The 20,575-nt window shown below is 39.9% G+C and overlaps 1 protein-coding gene across 2 annotated transcripts in view; it reads left to right on the plus strand.

Moving 5' to 3' along the window:
• Positions 1 to 20,575, plus strand: part of gdpd5b (glycerophosphodiester phosphodiesterase domain containing 5b) — a 35,005-nt gene continuing 14,430 nt past the window's right edge. For both annotated transcript variants that reach the window (XR_003297092.2, XM_026329476.2), the window contains exons 1-3: positions 1 to 385; positions 11,425 to 11,604; positions 20,339 to 20,442. Coding sequence is in view for 1 of the 2 variants with exons in the window: in XM_026329476.2 (XP_026185261.1) it covers positions 11,488 to 11,604; positions 20,339 to 20,442 (221 nt within the window). In the remaining variant the exon portion in view is untranslated. The remainder of the gene's footprint in view (positions 386 to 11,424; positions 11,605 to 20,338; positions 20,443 to 20,575) is intronic.

A 20,575-nucleotide genomic window follows, 5' to 3' on the forward strand; every position in this document is an offset into this window, starting at 1 on the left:
CACTACGCTGAAATACTCGCTGCTCACACAAGGACGAGGAGACACGTTTAGTCCCCACATAGGAATAATAATACTTATTGTTATTATAATGATAATAATAAAAATAAAACGCAGAGGGCGGAGCGTCTGAAAACATGAGACGGGACTTTGTTTAGCTGTCGACACCGTCCGCGCCGACCCGGCTCTTCCCTCCTCTGTTTTCGGTGTAAAACTTCGCCTCTGTCGGTAATAACCCTCCTCTCCCACGTTACCTCTGACACGGGTTTGTCCACGTTTGACTCTCGTCTGACGAGGGAGAAAGAAAGAAAAAGGAAGCCGAACTTCACCGAGGACGTGAGGGCCAACTCCAAAAATTAAAGGGAAGCGGTAACAGCCTTCAGGACAGGTGAGTGTCCGGTTAACGGTGTTGTTTGACCTGCTCGTTTACCTGCAGGTAAATTTAATTACAGCCGTGAGTCGGTTCTTTTTTTACTCAGAACATTTTACAGTTATATTTTTGATACGGTAAAACAGTTCGTCTTTTATTATTGAGAGTTTTAATCATTTAGACAAGTTCCAACATGCAACTGTAATGTGCCAGCAGTCAAATACAAACCAGTACTTTTTAAGGTTACAGGCCGTGTATGTGAACATACAGCCCATAATGTTGTACCTTAGGATAATACAGCATTATGGGCTATATGTTTTGGTGAAAGTGAGTTTATTCCTATAACAAAGTAATGAATGGCTGTAAATCTGCAGATATGACTCCTCTATCAGTTTATTTGTTAGTACATACATTGGTCTTTACTAGTGCTGCACTCTGGCCACTTAGCTGCATAATTCATGACACCATTACTTTTTGGTTTGCAGACCAGGATTGCCACTTGGATGGTCCTCGAGCATTATCGTTCCAAGGATTAGTTATGGCAGTCGTGTGGTGTCGCACTTCATTAGAGGAGGTGTAAACTGGTAAACATTTAGGAGTTTAATCGTCTTAAAGGTTTGGCTGCTTGGAGAGGACCCATTTGGTCCAGCGTCTTTAACCGTTACATCCTTCTTGGCTGTTTTAGCACTTTCCCATCTGTCACTGCTACACGTCCAGTAGAAACAGCTAACACTTGTTCAGAGCTGTGTCCCACAGGCTTGGAAATATGACTTTCAAAGGGGATTTGAACCTGTTTGGGAAGAGTTTCAATAGACAGGTGACTCAGGACAAGTCAACAGATGCCTAACGACTATGTGAACCATTCTTTCATTCAGTTTCTTTCCATAACATCTATAAATAGATTGAAAGGCTTTGGGGCGGAAGGTGCTAAAAACTGTGTTGTCTTTTTGGCTCCTAGAGGACTTTGCTGTAAATCTGGGGCAGCTAAATTGCCCCTTCCAGGCTCTGATCTAATGGACTCACCTGGTCCAGGTAATCAGCAGTGAGGAGAGCAGGTATCGTTGGGCAAACAGGGAAGTGGAGGACCCGAGTTGGCTAGTCCTGCTGTGCATGCTTCTGTATAGTAAGCAATTGTCCTGGGGGCAGCCAGCACTATGAAAATGCTTTCACGTCATAACATTAGAATTTAAATTGTTTGGCATGTGGAGAAAAAATAAACATTACTCTTCATATTCAGACAGGTCTGGTTTTGCCTGAGGAATTTTGAGAAACTGGAAAGTTGGAAAACAGCGACGAAACATTAATGTTTCTACAGGTCTTGAAATTTGCTTGGACTGTAATCAGAGAAATCTGCCCAGCCACGCTGAAAGGGCCTGGCTTTGTTTGAGGTGTGTTTAAAGACCGCCCTTGATTTAGATTTGTTTTTACGAGAATAAATGAAGGCTGGAGGGAGATACACAGGACCACATCAGGGAGGAATGTGCAGTGCTGTGTTCACAGTAATGATCCACTTACCTGCACTTTTACACACAGTTTTGTAGAAACACTTCTCTGGTGAATATATGTTCTGTTGCAGAGCTTTTAAACTAATTTTTCTTTTCAAGGGCCTAAATTTTTCACGTTGCGGCTGACTTGAATGCACTTGTGCTGCTAAAGAGACATGTAGAGTTTAACTGCATGGACTGTTGTCGACCCTGCTGTCCATTCGAGATGAGTATTGATTCAGTTTCCCAGCCCTTCTGCTCTGCCCTGCATATATAAGTACCACTCAGAAGAGAAACACGCCCAGCTCTCATCCTACAGAACATCTGTAATTCCTTGATAGATTTTCTAGCTTCGTATGCCAGAGGAAACACACCTGGATGATCTGTCAAAACGTTGCAGAATGATCCAAAGGGAGTGTGATGTAAAAAAACGACCTGTTATTATTGGCTGCCCTGCAGCAGTGATGTCAAGTCCAGCCCTGTCTCTTTATCTTTCTCGCACTCACAACCACGTATGTCCATCTTCTACACCTAAACCTGGTGAAAATAGAGAACCTCCATGCAGAGCTTCTAAAAGTGTCTTGAGTTTTTAGCAGCCACCTGGATATAAAAAAAAATCTCACTTCCGCATGGTTTTACAAGCATTTAGTGCAAAAGCAGGGCATAGCTGGATTTAATGACATAATCAACAATAGGTTGAAGTTGAAGGTGATTGGCTTTTGCAGTGAAAATCGTTTATTAATCCATTAGTTAGTGACAAGTCAGTTTTCGTTTTTTTTTTTTTTTTGTTTTGTTTTTTTTTATTCAGGCTGAGTTAGTGATGGCACACGCTTAGTCAGCGTCAGTCAGTACACAGCTTGGAATCTATCAAAGACCACAGAGGGCTCTGTGGCTGAGATCATTTATATTCGTACTCACTGATACTTTCATAGAGTTACTTTGAGTTTAAATGCTTCTATTCCCAATATAGCAGATTATACATTTTATAGAGCAGTGAGCTAAACAGATAAGGGCTTCCTCAAATTTACAAACGCAGCTGTTTTGTGCCTGTTGCAGACAGCAAATGTCAACTAGTCAGAATACTCAATTGGCAGGGTGTCATTTCCACCACGCTCTGTTGTTCCCAAGCAAGTCCCCTCTGTGTCAGTCACATTTGATGTTTGCAATGCATAGTGGGTTCTGTCACTGCAGAGCAGCTCACTATTCAGCAGCACCACAACTGTGAGGCCACTACCTCATTGGATGATGGTTTGTGAGAAATAGTCAAAGGGTAGCGGCTTTTCTGGTTCTTTTTCTTTCTCTGCCTCACCTGCAGGTAAAGGGTCCCGAGGTATTTGCTATTAATTTAACCCTCATAGTAATATAAGAGGCTTTCTTTGTCAGTTTGCAACTTGAGCTCCCTTCAAAGTCCAACATACCAACAAACAGGGAGGTGCACAATTATTTAGTCAAAGCTGAGGCTGCCTTTTTTCAAAAGGCAACAATAACTCCGTGACTGGATAACAAGCCTGCTTGTTTTCTTTTCATTCTTGGTAATATTCCCAGCACTGAAGACCCACCACTGCACAGTTCAAACACTGACTTCTGTAGCTGTGGAAATGTGAAATGAGAACAGGCCTTTCTATGGTTTTTCATATCTTCAGTGCCTCAGTATCTTTGTATCATGAGAAGTGTGTGAAGGTTATTACCTAATCCTCTTACCTGAAAAAGCAGGTGTTTTCTTTTTTTCTGTTGAGGTTGTTTTGCAACCTGAGTTTCCTTTATATTGTAGTTGCCTTTATCGCTCATCTGCCACTGGGAACACCGTTTTGTTTCTTTTGTGTAATCAGTCGTCTAAAAGAATTAAAGAAACCAAATGTTAATACGAGGAGAAAGCTCAGTTTCTGTCTGAGAGAGCAAGTTTACTATTATGTTACCTGTTTTGGGCTTGGACAACAGTTACAGAGCTCAATGGGATGGTAATGCACAGATGGCGAAGATCCCTCATGCTGACATGCAGATGGCACCCTGATAAAGCATACTCGTCCACCCAGTTTTGTTTTGTTTTTTTTTCCTTGGCTGTGGAAGATGTGCAGAGGAGGCCGGAGTAAGCCGCGCCGATCGAGGTGCCCATTTTCAATGTCTCTGCTTGCCACAGATGGACTTTGTCAGTTGTTTGCTTTCCCAGCCGCTGTATCACCACAACAGTATCACCTATGATTAGGGACTAACCCAAGAGCACTTTCTCTCACCCCTTTTGGGCAAACAAGCCAGGACAGGTCCAGACAAAACTCCCTCTGTCATTTCTGTATTTTCACAGTGGGCACCAGGTGACTATGTGCATTGTGTAGATATATAAATCGGACGATCATATAATATCACAAGTCAGCAGTAGACAGATATACATAAATATCTGCTGACAGTTTTCAGTTGATTACGAAATTTATTTAGAAGTGGGTCCAAAGGGTGTAAATGCTTGTCTAGCTGGATCAGACAAGCTGGAAACAGATGCTTGAAGATCAGTTTTCTTTTATTGCAAATGAGAATATAAAGCTGTTTTAACAAGAAACCTCTTCATATAAGGCCTTTATATAGGATCCAGATGTCATGCACTTGCTGCTGGTTATGAAACCAACACACCCCTGCTCTCCCAAAGCCATCTTTATCCCTCTACCGTTTGCCCTGGTGTGTTCTGTAGAAACAGTAAATTCACCAGAAGACTCATTTACATGTCTGAACTTGTCACTTGTTTTGGTTTGCTTAGGCCACACAATAGCACAATATGTTCTGTTTACATGAATCCTGCTCGCTCATGTTGCATTTTCATTTTTAGCCGTTCTAGTTGCATGGATCTACGAATCAGTGTCACTCTGTTTGTCTGTCTGTTGGTCCAGGCTGAAACATCTGATCATCCACTTAGATTGAAACTAAATGTGGTCCAGATATTCACAGTCCCCAGAGGTCAAACCCTAATGACTTTACCTTTACAGTAGCTCCTCTCTGAGACTCACATTTGTGGTTTTAGGGGAAATGTCACAAGAACTATTGGATGGATTGTCATAAAATGTGGTATCTGCTCCTCCAGATAACTTGTAATAATATGTTTGACTTTTTTGTTTAATATGATGGTGAATAACCAAATAACTGGACATTCCCAACAACCTCAGAAGGACTTTGTGTTTGGTGCTGATTAGCCTGTTAGCATGCCAAGTGTGACTACTAAGGAAGAATGTAGCACACAAGGTTATATTCACAAATCACAGGCAACAGGCAAAAAATACTGAAAACACTCGGCCTGCACTTAGTAGTTCAGCTCCTGCTCATGATGCTAGTTTTATTGATACAGTCTGAAGCAGTTATGAAATAGAATTAGGACAGCCAGTTCAATCAGAGCATGTAGTGGTAATTTATTGAGCTCAGAGGTTTGTCTGGCCATCATGGACACTGATATTCATCTTATTCAGCCTCCTCTGCCCATTTGGTTATCTCTTATTGTCCTGATACTCTGGGATCCATCAGCTGTTATGAGTGCCTCCCTCCACTTTCCCTCCAGATGTCAAAAATCACAGGCTCTACTAAAGAAGATGAGAAAGTGTGGTGCAAAAATACATTAAGCAAGAACAATTCAGTGTCAGCCAGTCTTTAAGGTGATAATTATTCCCACCCACACAACATCAGCTGCCTAAACAGCGGCACGGAGGATCAGTGGTTATTCACCTCACAGCGGGAAAGTGCTGGGTTCAGACCTCACGAGGATTGCTTTTCTTTGGGAGTTCACATATTTTCCTGTTGACATTCCTCGTTTTGCAACACAAATCCCCACAAGCACCCAGAATACTCCCGATGACTTGACAGTAATAGATAAAACCTAATAGATGTTGCTCTAAATGCATGTTCCTATTTCAGTGATACACTGCATAATGCTTAAAACACCTAAGTCAATAATGATTTCTGCTGTTACACTTCCTTATCAAATCACCTTTGATCAGAAATTAAGCCTGTCTTCAGACCATGAAGGATGCTGCGATACTGTATGAAGCAGCCCACGCCTTACTTTTTTTTTTTTTTCAACTCCAGATGAAAAATTGTCTGTATTACCTGAACCACCTACATCTGTCATTTTATCTGCCCAGAAATAAATGGGTGCATTACTTTTCGCCCAGTTTTGTAAGCAATTTATTTTTGTTTTGCTCTGATAATGAAAATGAATGACAGTAATGGTACTTCCTCTTTCTGCTGTCAGTTTTTTTTAATTTGAAGACACTAATGGACTGTGATTAGATTAATTTTTCCTCCGATTATCGATGACCTGTATTTTTTTTTTTTTTTTTTTTTTAGGATTGACGAGTTGTCTGTTTGATGAGCAAAGTGTCTGGATGTTGTCGTACCATTCCCCTCCCACCAACTTGGTTGTTTGTGCTGTTTGCTGCTGTCACACTGTTGGAAAATATCTCTCCCTACACTAATTGTTTTTCTAATTGAGTTTAATGAATGACTTTGATATGCTCATCTTAGTAAGACAGTGAGGCGTGTATGGATCCAGCTGTCCAGTTTCTTTGTTGTCTATTATATTATGATGATGTCTTGTCTTAAGCATCAAACTTAGATAATACAGTTACACAGGATTTATTAAGCGGATTGTTATAAGGGGCTCTGACAGTTTCAGGATTGGTAATTTTTAAATGTTTAAGCATATCTAACATATGACATTTCCACTACATTTGACGTCCAAGAGTTCTTATGTAAGCGTTTTGCAAAAACCCTCTTTTTTTCAGTTATCAGGCCAGAATGTTCTTGTATAAGCATCTCTCAATAAGTATGTGCTCAGTACTTTTTTTTTTTTTTTCCCTAACCTCATCATGATATCCTAAGAGAGCAGGAGCCTCCTGACCGTCGATTCATGTTACTGAATATTGATCGTGCCTCTGGTTTTGTGTTTATTCTTATGAATACATCAAGGAATATAAAGATGGGTGTGCAAAGAGAAAATACCAAAAAAAATCCTTAAATATGCAAACTGTTTGTTATCCATGCAGGATACACTTAATTTTGCTTTGTCACAGTTTTTAATTTGCTTTTTTTCTTGCCTGCAGTCAACTAATCAGTATTCCTCCCTTTATTTTATTAATATTATGCATGCTGCTTATTGTAATGCTCTATTGTTAAGTACATGGTTAATCTCTGACCATCATTCACAAGCTATGAAAATGCGTAGTTACTACCACCAAATGCCTGGCGTGAATACATAAATACAACAGAAATGTAGCTAAGTTGAAGATTTTTAAGCAGTGTGAGTTCAGCTTCAAACTTAACTTGTGGACGTGTCTGAAAACCTCAGAGAAGGTGACGTTTTCTGCAACATCACCAGTCGCCTTCATTCTGCATGTGCAATAGCAGCCACTGACTGACACAGCTGACTGCAGTGTGAGCGCAGTCTAAAGTGGGCCGAAATGTCAGACTCGGGGATGAGCTGGAGCTGTGGGCTTTAGGCTGTGGGCGTTAATCCTTTGCCATACACCACGCTGACTCATTGGAGTCATTTTAGCTTTAGCTTTTAGTTGGAATTGCATTTCTAACTCTTTTCAACTTATAATATTTATGGTTGCTTTCAAGATTATGTGGAAACATGCCAAATCAAATTGCAGCACAAATTGGAAAAGCTCCATTATGCATGACACTACATTGTTAATATTTTATATGCTATACCTTAACATGTAGGCTCTTTACCTGGGCTTTTTTTGAATGTCTGTTATTTATGATGCATTTGACTCTGTGCTATATTGTGCAGCCTTTGAAACACAGTCTCACAGAGATTATATTATTAAATGCTATACATCTTAAATAGTTTGCGATTTTGAGGCACAAATGACATCAAGGTAATATTAAATTGTTATGTAAGGAAAAAGACTCTTTTTGAGAGGTGTTGAATGAGTTTTATTTTATGCGGTGCAGACTGCAGTGCACATACCGGTGGCTAGTTAGAACACGCCTCCAAACTTCTGGTTTCCGGCCTTACCCAGTTTTGTCTTATGGCAACTGAGACTGAAGAACGCGGTTGGGGAACTGTCGGTGCTGAGGTGGCTCTAACAGCTGTGATGTAATGAATTTCTCATCGCTTGTTATAAAGGGCTTTATCACCCATGTGTTTCTGATGGGCTCCTTCATAGGGACCTTTTGATGCCGCTGGTTCAGTCAAGTCTCCGTGGTGCTCAGTTACTTGACACCTATTGCTTATCCCACAAAACTGTTTCCCCATCCCCGTAATTCAAAGATGACCTGGATGAGGAGCAGCTGAAATGGAGGCCGATTTCCAAAAGACTAAATACATTTCTTATATTGCATTTGTCAATTTGTTTATGACTCGATTCATTTTATTTTTCAAGAGTGAGCTATGTGTTCACATCTAACTTCAAGGTTGGTGCTTTCAATAACAATGTGGTGGTGAAATAATTACATGCATATAGGTCCTCCTGAGAACAGGCCTAGACTTAGTCGGGTAGCTCAAATGAGTCAACAGATATAGACCAAAAACAAATGAAGACATAAACAGAAACATAAATAAATAGGCTGGGTCTCAGGAGGATATTTTGTGAACTGTTCTTTTAAGGAGCTCTTCCCACCAAAGGGTGGGCCTTCGGTCCCATGGTTCTCTGCTGCTTGGCCTCTCCCTCAGTTCCCTGGTCAGAAGACTGTTTTCTGTTAGGAAACTGCTGAAGTATTTCCTCCCCTTTTTCCTCACTATGCTTTTGATTGGAGGATATGAGGCAGCAGAAAAAGAGATAACAGCCATTTAGGGTTTATTTTATGCATCCCTCATGGCTTCCCCTGGTCACAACTTGTCACAAACACATAACTGTCTGGAAAGACCTTTGTACGGAAAGCTTTGACTACATGTCACAATCTCTTTCATTTACAGAGGGATCCCATGTGGATCTAGTTTGGTGTTTAAATTTTGACACAGCTGTCACCACTTGGAGGCTGAAGCCTTTGCAGAACCTCTTTAAGTGCAATGTCACTGATCTGCTCCAATCTGCTTGACTTGATTAGTATATTGCTACCTACTATACCTACTTTGCTGATGTGTAGCTTTTTTTTTTTCCTGTGCAGAACATTCATGGTCTTTAACTCAACACTGCCAATTCATTGTAGTTTGTTCAAGTCTGAATCGTGTCCTCTGGTGCACATTAAGCTGGTAAGACATCATACTGATAAAGGGATTAATTGTTGTACTTTTCCTTCTGTCTTTCTACAGCCTGGAGGAGAGCTGGGACATAATAAGTAGGAAGTAAAAAATAGATGAGCCTCCCATTTCAAGGTGACAAATCTGTGGCCTCAGTGCCGCTCCATCTAATTATGATAATGGGCCGCTTCAAATGGTTGGAATTAAGGGGCTGCCTGATGTTCAGCTAAGCTGAAGTAGCAGTCATGTGGATGATATTGATGACTTTTTGGGACACAAGTTGCTGCAACACTAGTATGACTGGAAGCTTTGGGAGCAGAACATGTTTCAGCATAAACTGCATGAACCACTTTGCTGAAATAACTTTGAGACACTGTTGTAAAATGTTTGAACATTATAATTTGTCAACATGCGACAACAGGATTGTGTGTTTGCTAAGATGAATGTACCAGTAGATCTTTGCAGGATTTTTAGAGGCTTGGTTGACATGCACCAACAGAAATTCATATCTGCTTTTTGAATTGTTGATGACGCTCAACTTTTATGTTCAAGCCTGTCAGTAATAAAAAATTGAATCCAGCTATATAAAATGTCCTCAGGAATTTGTGCCTGCCTAATACATGGCATAATTGTAATTATTGTATAATATTAATTATTGGATTTTGTGTTTAGTTTCGCAACTTAAGTTGAAATATGTTGAGTTAAAATGTCTTTAGTGTGAACAAAGAACATTTCTATTGCTTGTTTTTAGATGAAGCTTGTTGAACACCACCCATGGAGCATTGCTGTTAATGTAAATTTAAAAAAAAAAAACATCAGGATGTTGTGCCATCATGTATTTTTGCAGATTGGCAAACTTTATCCCTTCATCAGACTCAAAATCCTTCACCCACAAAGCTGTGATTTTCATCCACCTGACAGACATGATTTATTCAGAAGAAAATTCAGGAAAACTTTCAGACAAGCATAATAGTAATGCCAGCAGTCAAGAAATACCAGATCTGATCAAGGTTCAAATCTCTTACTGCCGTGCAGTTACTTGGTGAAGGAGGCTGCATGACAGTTTCATGTTGGGCAGGTTCAAAGTAAGATAAAGTGATTATTGATAACACACTGGCACATGTTGTTGTCCTGCTGGGGTGAGGCAGGTCCATTACACCCTCAGGTCAGGGGTGCCCTCCTCAGAGCAGTGTTACAACATGAAGCATGGCCACTGCTGCAGATGTTAAGGTGCAGCTGCCAAGGGCCTGAAACAGCTCAAATACAACATGATGAGTACAATTAACATGCTGGAATGCTCTAATACATCAGATGACATGTAGCTATGTACTAGTTGTGCTTCACAAGCTCCAAGTTAAAAAGCTCCATGCTCTTAATCACGTTTGTTTGACTCTCACCAGCGGAGATGACATTTATGCATTGTTTTTGCTTTGGTAACACCCTGGTGCACTTTCAACCCCAGACTGAACTGATGTGTATTTTGCAGCTGTAGCACAACAGGCTCTATCATGTCCCTGGAGAGTGAGGTAAACTTGTGATAACAGTCAGCACTGCTGTAATATAATTATTGTGATTATGGCTGATTGCAGAGTCTCAGTGCTGAATCAACGGCAGCTCAGCGGCAGGACTGAGTTATAGCTGCTAACACAGCCTGGTGCGTCCCACTGAGGTCACTGCAACAGCATTAGACAGGAGTGAGAGGGGGTAGTGGGGCTGGAACAGGTACCAGGGCAGGATTCTGATACTGTCCTCTCTTAAAATGTCTGAGAAAGTACAATGCAAAGGCTCTGGGTTTCAGGGAGATCCAGAAAAGGCAGGAGAATAGAGAAGGAGCAACACACAATTACTGTTTTTCTGTTTGCAGCTTTGGTTGCCATGTTAACTGTTGGAGGTGTACAAAACGTTTATTTTTTTATTTTTGCGAGTTAAGTCACTGTTAGATTACATCCTGTTTAGACTCTGTTGGCCTTTTCTTGCCTGTTTTTTTTTTCTAGACTTGACATAAAAGAGGAGAGACGGAGCCTACAAGCCTTTTTGGCTCAGATATTTCATGACTGCGTGATATATTCATGGTCACTGTAATTTGACGTGATGTTCGATAGATGGTTGGTTCACAGAGCCCTTTTCAATTTCATTTTCCTTTTTTTATTTTTTCCCCTTGATCGCATTGATGAAAGCTCCAAGCGGGCTCAGTTGTCATTGGAAACAGGGAAACGAGGTTTTAATTTAAGACTGGGCTCCGTATCAAAAGCATGGTGCTTTTAAAGTCAGCATGTGTTTTCTATCAAAGTGCCAGACATGTTACTCCAGTAACTTTTGTTCCAGGAATTGTCCAATGTAGTCTTTGTGATCCCCAACGATTTGTAAGTGTTGTTTGCTCTCAGCACTGATGCTTTTTTTTAAATTACTTACAGGAAACGGTACAGTCAGTGGGATGTTAGTGCTCTGGAAGGAGGACCAGGACTGACTGAAGGAGCATGGTGAAACACCAACCCCTCCAGGTCTATGAGCGGCAGCTGTGTTTGTCATGTATCACTGGAATCTATGGTTGCCGATGGAAACGCTATCAACGTTCGCACGATGACACCACCAAGGTGAGAAAAACCTCTTGTTGAAATTTTCAGATATTTGACCGCTCTTGCACCAAAGTGTGTCAATCTTAAATTGTTGATATTCTATAAATTACAAAACTATTTGGTACATGCAGTAGACGTATCAAAACAAAACTGGTTAGCAAAGCAGTGAAAAATCAATTTGTTGTTTATTATCTCACAATTAGAATCACAAGTTAAACACACTTGTGTGCACGGCTAAGAGAGGAAGGGGAAGCTCAATTTACCGCCTACATTTTTTGACAAACCCGTGTGTATAGAAAGACACAACACTCCTCTTATTGGGTTTCTAAATTTCAAGGTATTATTTTAGCTGTTAGGTGAATTAATAGTTTTCACAGTTCTGAATTAACAAGATGGCTGTGTGGGAAGTGGGAAATTTTCAAAGGTACTCACCTACTCAATGTTCTGCTATGAAAAAAAAACATAAAACCCAGTTACGACGACATTGTGCAGTTTGTGTTTGGCATCCAGAGCACTGTCCTTTTACAACCTTTGGTTCTCTACGTACGCCATGCTGATGTTTCTCTCAACACTGATTTACAAAGAACAATTATCTTTGACCAAATATGTCCCCGATGGCTTATTTTTCTCCCACTGTCCTTGAGCTTTTCATGCAGAGGCTATTCAATATTACAGTACTTCTTTGTTTCCAGTTGTCTTTCATCTCCTAAACTCTGCACATTTTTAATTAGTTTAATTAGACTTTTTAATGAATATTATTAAATGTTTTTTTTGTGAAAGTGGGTTTAGTAAAGCACCACGAGTTGTTTAGTGCAGGCAATACTGCAGGGATTCTGTATAGAGGTCACATTGGCTGAAACAATGAACGTTTTTAGTTGCACATAAATGTATGCCTGTAAATGGTTGCATTCTTAACGATATAGCTGTGTATAGTGAGAATGTAATACGATTTTAAACCAAAACTGTGCAATCAGAGCCGTTTCATGCAGTTCTCAACCAAAGAATTTTGCAGTGCGTTTTTCTAGTACGAGCCACATGCCAAGATAATTGTGACCGACTACACTAGATGAACCATTTGTCCTGACCGTTGCTGCCTTTCCATATTTAGGAAAGACACACAGGTTATATTGCTGCAACAAACTCACTCACAGTACACATTTATGCGTACGCATATACACAGATACTAGACTGGTTGAGTTAGACCCACATACCATACTGTAGATGAGGAGAAACCTAGGACACAGACGACAAACACACACACTCAGATCCTTGAAGAAAAAGTATGGCCTGCCTTAACCCCATGCTGTGTGTGTAAGTAGACATAGCAATCACTGGCAGCACTTGGGTCATGTGAAAAGCATAGCAGACCTAAACTGAGATATTGATTTTTATTTCCTCCCCCCCATCCTGTTTGCTGGAAACTAGACACCGCACAGCTCTGTTTCCGTCTTTCAAGCCGACTGATAGGCTGGTGCCGAGTCAGCATTCTTAATTCACGGTGCTCATCCTTTTTTGTTGACTGTGTGGTGTTGAACAGCAGTGGAAGAAAGCACACAGTCAGGCACATGCACTCTGCAGGTTGCAGTCTATTTCCATCCAGTTGATTCAGGATATTTTTTTCCCCTTTAACGTCTGAAAAACTAACTGAGCCAAAATAACATCATCTACAATAACTGTAAACTCTACTACAACTACTAAAGGGTTACTATCAACAACTATAGAGACGGGGGGAGTATTTTTATTTTAATGTATACTGGAACCAGGGAGCCTTCATTTTCTCACCTAGCACTGGTCAAGGTGACATCATATAAGACTGCATCTTTAACAATCCCAGTAAACAAACTGTCCAATCAAGGACAGGTATCAGCTGCATGTAACTGGACCTGAGAACCGCAGAAGCGTGAGAACAGAGAATGTCATGTTGAAACAACTGTAGGCTCATTCATAATCCACGAGTGCATCGTGCTGTTTTTTTTTCCTCGTTTTTCATCTTTGTTCACTGTAATGAGCCTTTCAGGTTGACTGGCTGTGTCGGTAAAGCTGCTTTTGTTTCTGTTCAAGGTGCTTTGTAGGAAGACAGCCCACGTCATGCAGCGCAAGCCGATCTGGCCTCTCAGTAATAATTGAAAGTATTTCCATTTAGCCAGTCTTTACCATTCAGTCACACAAAGACTTCAGAAATAGAAACAAAGCTGCTCTGCTTTCATTTGTCAGTGATCTTGTGGTCTCCATTTGCCATGACCTGTGAAATATTGGACAAGGCAGACAACACGTTTACCTAGAACAGGCAGCTGCACAGAGAATACAAGCTTGAATGTGCACAATGTTGTTAATGTCAAATATTTGTTGTATCAAATAACAAATGATTGTGAAATGTAGTTTGTTTTTTGTTTTTTTAGTAGTTTCCCCATTCATTTCTAAGAACATCACCAATTTCCTGCTAATTGTTTGTCAGATTTTCGTGTCTGATCATATACCTGTCCACTTGTTTTGCTCCCAGCTGTCAGACTGAAAGGTCAATGAGTCAGATGTGAGGTGACTCTGTGATGAGACTGAGTGTGTGATGGTTAGTGTTGTTTTCAGTGTAGGAAAAGGTGATAGTTAATCATAGGGATTTGGGGTTAGCAAATAGCCACTCTATGTATGAATTTTATATATATGTCTGGTAACATTTTAAAATGAATCTTTTTCTCACGCTATGCTGGGGAAAAAATGGTTGAGCAAAAATTAAATTGGAAATTGTGATTGTAATCTTTCATTTAAAATCACAGGTAAGGGAAAAAAAAATGTATGTTTTAACACCTAAAATTATCGTGACAGCTATGTTTGCTGGTTAGCGAGGGGCACCCGCATCCTGAGAGAATTAATGAATTATGCTCAGTTTATTTCATAGTCTCTATGTAGTGACGCTTACTTTCTGTGACTGATTCTAACTTTGTGTGAAATCCACGAGGCAACAGAGCAGCTGTCACTAAAGGACTAAAGAACAACCATGTCGAAGTTGAAGTGCCTTTTGATGCCCAAGTGCTCTGGGGCATCCCCAACTAAAATGGTGGCTGAGCAACATATTTATCTTATCTGCTGCAATTAGAAAATCCCAGAGGTACTTCCTGGTGTGTGGCTGCTGGTTTGTCGTCTCCTTTAGAGAAATAATCCCAAGAATCCAGTGAATGCAACATGTACACACAGCTTTTAATTTAATGATATGATGGTTATAAGACCTCCTGACACTTAATTAGCACACAGAAGTCTCATCTTAGAGCCAGTTTTAGAGCTACAGTGTAGATCATATATACTGAAACAAAATCTACTCACACAGCAGAGCAGTGATCAGATTTAAGGAGTTTAAAGGGGAGAAACACTGCAGTGCTTGTTGGCTGGAATGGTACCATAAATCTAAAATGTGGAAGAGTTATCCATTAAGTGAATGAACAGATTTTGTCAGTAAAATATAATGACAAGGTTTTTTGGAGGAAAAAGTGTAAACATGTGGGAGGATGAACAAAATATTGGAAAAGTATAACATTCTTTCACTTTCAGGACCACCGTTCTGTGTCTGCAGCTTTTCCATTGGGTGCATTGTTCTGGTTGTATAGCTGCATTATGAAGCAGTGCAAACCCTCTGAAATGCCAGGGACTTAACTGGATATGTTTAGGAATGTGACAAGTGACTGAGGTGTTAAGTCCAGTGAAGATTGCAGAGTGAGAGGCATATGAGGCTGTGCTCACAGGGATAGAGGCACCAACCTTGGAAGAATAACAGCTTAAACTGCTTTGTCTTTTTTTTTTTTCTGCTTCATCTGAGGTGAAAAAAAAATTCTCTCCTTCATTTACATTGGCGTGCGATTTTATTCCAACACAAACATGTTTGTGTTTATATCTGTGTTCATCTCTGATAACAAGCTGATTCCCACACCATATTCTGCCTACAGTGTTTGGCATACTGAGGGATATGTAATTAAATGCATTATTTAATTGGTGCCTTTTAGGTAGCAGAGATTTACACTGAAATTACCTGGCCAGAAATGATCTCCACCATAACTGTAGCTATTTAGTACAACATGCACAAAGAAAGATACTGTATTTCATGAAGTACATGAAATATAGTATAGCAGAAAAATGAAAACTGCTACTATTACCAATATAATAATAATAAACGGTGATGCATTGGTCTGATAGATTGTCTGTAGCCTAGGTATTATGCTTCTGCAGACATTTTCAGTATCTCTTGGTAGGTTGTCAATATACTAGTTCCTGCTTGTCTTTCCTCGAATTACTAATCTTGTCATAACTCTTGGAATTGCTGTTTATGTGGGTTTTAGTGTTTATCGACATATAACATGGCCAGAAGCACGTAATTAGCTGAGCATAAAACATGTTCTGAAAGCGGTCTTGTGGTATTGGTGTAGACATGTATTGACAACTTTTTCTGTCAATACGTCTTCACATAATCCTCACACATTGAATAACCAGCACAGACACAAGCACGCCTTATTAATTCCATGTGAGTTCACACTGTATCTCCGTAAAACAAATACTGTGGTAGAGACGTGTGCAGATATGAATCTAGGACTCTATCCGTCCATCATCTATACCCCCTTAGTCCTAACCAGGGTCACAGGGATCTGCTGGAGCCTATCCCAGCTCTCTTTGGGTGAAAGGCAGGGGTCCACCCTGGACAGTCGGACTGTGGGAGGAAACCGGAGTACCTGGAGAAAACCCACGCAAGGATGGGGTGAACTAAACTAGGAGTCCACATTTGCATAATAAGCTGCCATATTGCATACTTCTGCTAAGAGTGCAGGTTCAACACAGAACGCTCGTGTGCAGTAGCTGCATCTGTTTGAGGTTTGACAGCTTAATATGTTTACACACACAGTTTTAGTGGGTGAATGTATGTATTTTTTTTGTCATGTCTCAAGGACATTGTAACCTGGTTCCATACTTGGTCCTAGACTGGCTTATGAATCAGATGCGAATCACAGCCGATAGTATTTCCATATGCTTTCTTTAAAAAAAAAAAAAAACTGTATGTAGTAGGCAAGCATGTTCATATTTATGTAGATGCATGTAATGTGCTGCTGTAGAGCACCAGCTCAGCACTTATACAGTATGTCGTAATAATATATATATATATTATAGTATTGTTTCTTAGCTTCTCTACATGAATGACTGATAAGTTGCTATTGCCACTTTAAAAAGTTATAAACAATATTTCAATAAAAATTAAGAGACCTGATGCTGGGGTACTTTAAGACTCATCTAGTGTATTTAGAAAGCAGTGAACTCCTACAGAATTTAAAATAATGAGAAAACATTATTTGGGAGCTATGATCATTCAGTCTGAGCAAATACTCATCAATATTCATGTCTGATAATCAAGACCAGCGACTGAATGAAAAAGGCCTCAGAATTATGAGACATTTTGAGTGGTTCTTAAACCCTGAACTTTACAAGATTATTGCTGTACAATCCAATAACCCTATTTAATAAATACTAAAATATTAATGTCTGCTTTAGTCATAATCATATTAAAAACCATATTAAGAAAGCCACAAGGCCAAAAGTTGTGCAGGCTTTTATTGCAATGTGCCTCTCTTCCTGTACTGGGATGTTTCACACTTCCTTTAAAGTGACTCTTTTTATTCTATATTTATATTTTACTACAATTTTCTTGCCGTCGCATGATTTTGCCATCTGTAACAATTTCCGATAAAGGGTCAGAGTTATTAAAGTTAGGACAATGCCGAACTTGGTGGTGATTGGAAAAAGCCTGTAAATCCTTAGTAGATATTTAAGAATTGATTATAGTTAGAATTGATAATAAGTCTGCAGGTTGCAGAGAGTTTAGGAGGATTTAGTGGAGGATTTCCTGTAACGTCTCCTTTGTAGGTTTAATGAGTGTTTGCAGACTGCAGCCATATTTTTCTTGGTCCATTTGATCCTTCTATTTTTAGCAGTGTGCCATAGTTTGTTCTTTGAGGCTTGGTTGTTACTGTTATCCTGTTTTTGGTATTGCATGTTTAGGAACAAAATTAGTTTACTGTTAAAATAAATTTAATCTAAACCATTTCTGCTGTCTAGACAACACTGTGCAGAGTAACCACATAAAATGGCCCTTGAAGGTTTTGAAAAGTACAGTATTTCTTTAATTGCTCATTAAGTGCAGCTCACAACAAAATTTGATTTGAATTACAGCTGATTAATTAGCTTCCCTCGTCTTCCCAAAGTCAATTTGTCCTTTTATGGCTTCTAAGATTTCTCTAATAGGCCAACAGTCAGAGTAATGATCAGAGCACAGTATGGATGACTGTTAGCATGCACTGCTGCTTTAATAGTCTGATTCCCAGAGAGCCATGGGGTTGCTGTCCCCAAATAAAATGCCAGCCATGCAGAATGTTAATGTGATGCCACAAGGGCAGGCCAGGTCATGTCAGGCGGCCGTGCTATGAAGTTGGCTAGGAAAAGGGAAGAGAGCATCAGATCTAACAGTGTAAGTAAGCAATAAGACCAAAACACCACACTACTGTCTGTGGTTGATAATCGGATTTTCTGTCCTAGATGTGGTTCTCATTTTTTATTAGTTTAGAGCAGAGAAAAAGATGCTGTTTCTATTTTATCTATTGAATCAATTTCAAGAAATGGTGACAAAAAGCAGGGAAAATCAAAACCAAATTGGATGTATTCAGCAATAGCTGATACCTAATTGCCAATGTCAGGGCAAAATAGCACTGTGAGTTAATAAAATCCCATTTTTAGCATCAAGTTGTTGGGATGGCATTGGGATACAGGTTATCAGATGCTCTGATTAATTATGGAGACCTCAGTGTGGGTAACTTTATTTATCGCACCGTCACAGCTGTCTCAGGGGCATCTCAGGTTGCATCCTCATAATTCAGAGGAGAGGAGGGTCTTGGGGAGGGACAATGTCCCCTCTCAGGACCAAGGTCAGATCTCCCAGGTGTTTCCAGTAGTCATTTAGGACCTTGTGAACCAGAGTCGATGCTTTCTCATCTATGAGCAGAGCAGAGCTCCCACAGAGACCATGGGAATGTTTGTGTTGCTCGCATTGATTTTCTGAGCTCTATGGCACTTGACGCATCTCAACATTGGTACAGTAAATGCTGTGTCTTTAAGAGAAGGTTTAAAAAAATCAATAAATACAGGCTAAAAATGGCAAGAGAGCTGAACACTATTTGCTGTTCTAGAAAGGCAGCTTTTATCTTTTGAGTCATCTCCTTGTTGTAAAGACAAGCTTTCTTGGCAGGTGCCCATGTTATCCAATGTAAAACTTCCTTTTGTAACCTTTTTTTTTTTTTTTTTTTTTTTTTCTTCTGAAATGCATTTCAGAAACCATGTCCAAATATGACAGGGGCCTGATTCACAGGCTTGATTCCCTTTTTTGTACAAGTGACCACAGTCAGCCATGAAAGCATCCCCAGAAATTAAATCATAAATCCTCATGCCAGCATGACTTACAGTGTTTGTCTGGCCTGTTCCTGAAGGGTGAAATTTGTGAAAGCTTTTAAAACAAGTTTGACGTCCAAACCTTATCTCAAATGCTGCGCAGTTTACAGTAATTTCAATTGACGTTCTTACTTACAAAACGTGTATATTTGGTCAAATGACACTTACTGGGAATGAGCCCAGTATAAACAGGAAAACAGGTCGGGCAGACTGTCTTACCTGTCAGTCTCATCATCTGATTGAGCCGATAATAATCTGATCTTCAGCACCCACAACAATAGTGCATTCACGCTAATCTGCCCAGTTTACATAAGTGTCTATATCTTGTCATAGCAGTGTAATGCATACATGCGCACACACTGACATGTATAATTAAAATTGCAACTGACCTTTTTGATGTGATATGACTTCTCCCTCGAAAAGCAGGTCTAAACGTGAGAAACTGCATTGAGAAAACTGCATGAGTTTTCACACGCTTACACTTCACTGGCATCTCCTCTCACTCTTCAGTCTTGAAATGCCATTTTATTGAAACTCTTATGTATGTGCTACCTAAAGGTTATCATTACATTTTAAAACAGCTCAGTTCTTTTGAGTGGGTTTGAGTCTTTAGATGAACAATTTTTTGCATGTTATTAAAAGGTCAGAAGCTTCTGAATCACAGCAAAAGTGTAGATATGTTTAATATATGCTGAGAAAGATGGAGATGGACACGCTGTTCAAGTATCCTCCTATATGAGGCCGTATCTGAAGACGTGGGCAGTTCAGTGTTTGCCAAAGTACAAAAGTACATGACAGCTCAGGACATTAATTAGTTGGCTTGCACGTGCAGTTATTAAAGTCTTTTCTTGATAATGAGCAAAGTGTTTGAGGGAATAGTCTTTGCAAAGATCAGCAACCAGGTTACAACAATGTGCTCAGAGCAGGGCAGTTTATGGAAAGTTTATTTTACTTTAATGAACTCTGGATCTCTGAAGGAGTTCTGATAAGTCACACTGACTCTGTGGGAGGATTTTATATAATAGCTTTGGTTTCACAGCAGCAGACCATTTATAGTAGGTTTTGTCAAGATTTAAAGCTGTTCTGCATTGATTGTCAAACCATGGACCATCATCAAATAGATGTAAGTCATGTTTGTTTGCCCATTGTAATTAAATAGAGTGGAGCCACAGAAATAATTTGTGTGTGTGTGTGTGTGTGTGTGTGTGTGTGTGTGTGTGTGTGTGTGTGTGTGTGTGTGTGTGTGTGTGTGTGTGTGTGTGTGTGTGTGTGTGTGTACACGCAGTGGGAGCTGCTGTGGTCCTTCATCCTCCTCTTTACTTTCTTCCTGCTGCTGGTATGGTTCTACTTCTGGTGGGAGGCACATAATGACTACAATGAGTTCAACTGGTGAGTACATGGCTCAGACTGACTGATGTTATGAGGTCAGATAGGGGCCACACACCTGTCACCATATAGTTTATTCTAAATCGAGATGCAGAATGCATCTGTTTTCAGTTGTTATTGTAAAGCAAAACGCTTG

Source organism: Mastacembelus armatus, chromosome 13 (assembly GCF_900324485.2).
Source record: "Mastacembelus armatus chromosome 13, fMasArm1.2, whole genome shotgun sequence".
Taxonomy (NCBI): Eukaryota; Metazoa; Chordata; class Actinopteri; order Synbranchiformes; family Mastacembelidae; genus Mastacembelus; species Mastacembelus armatus.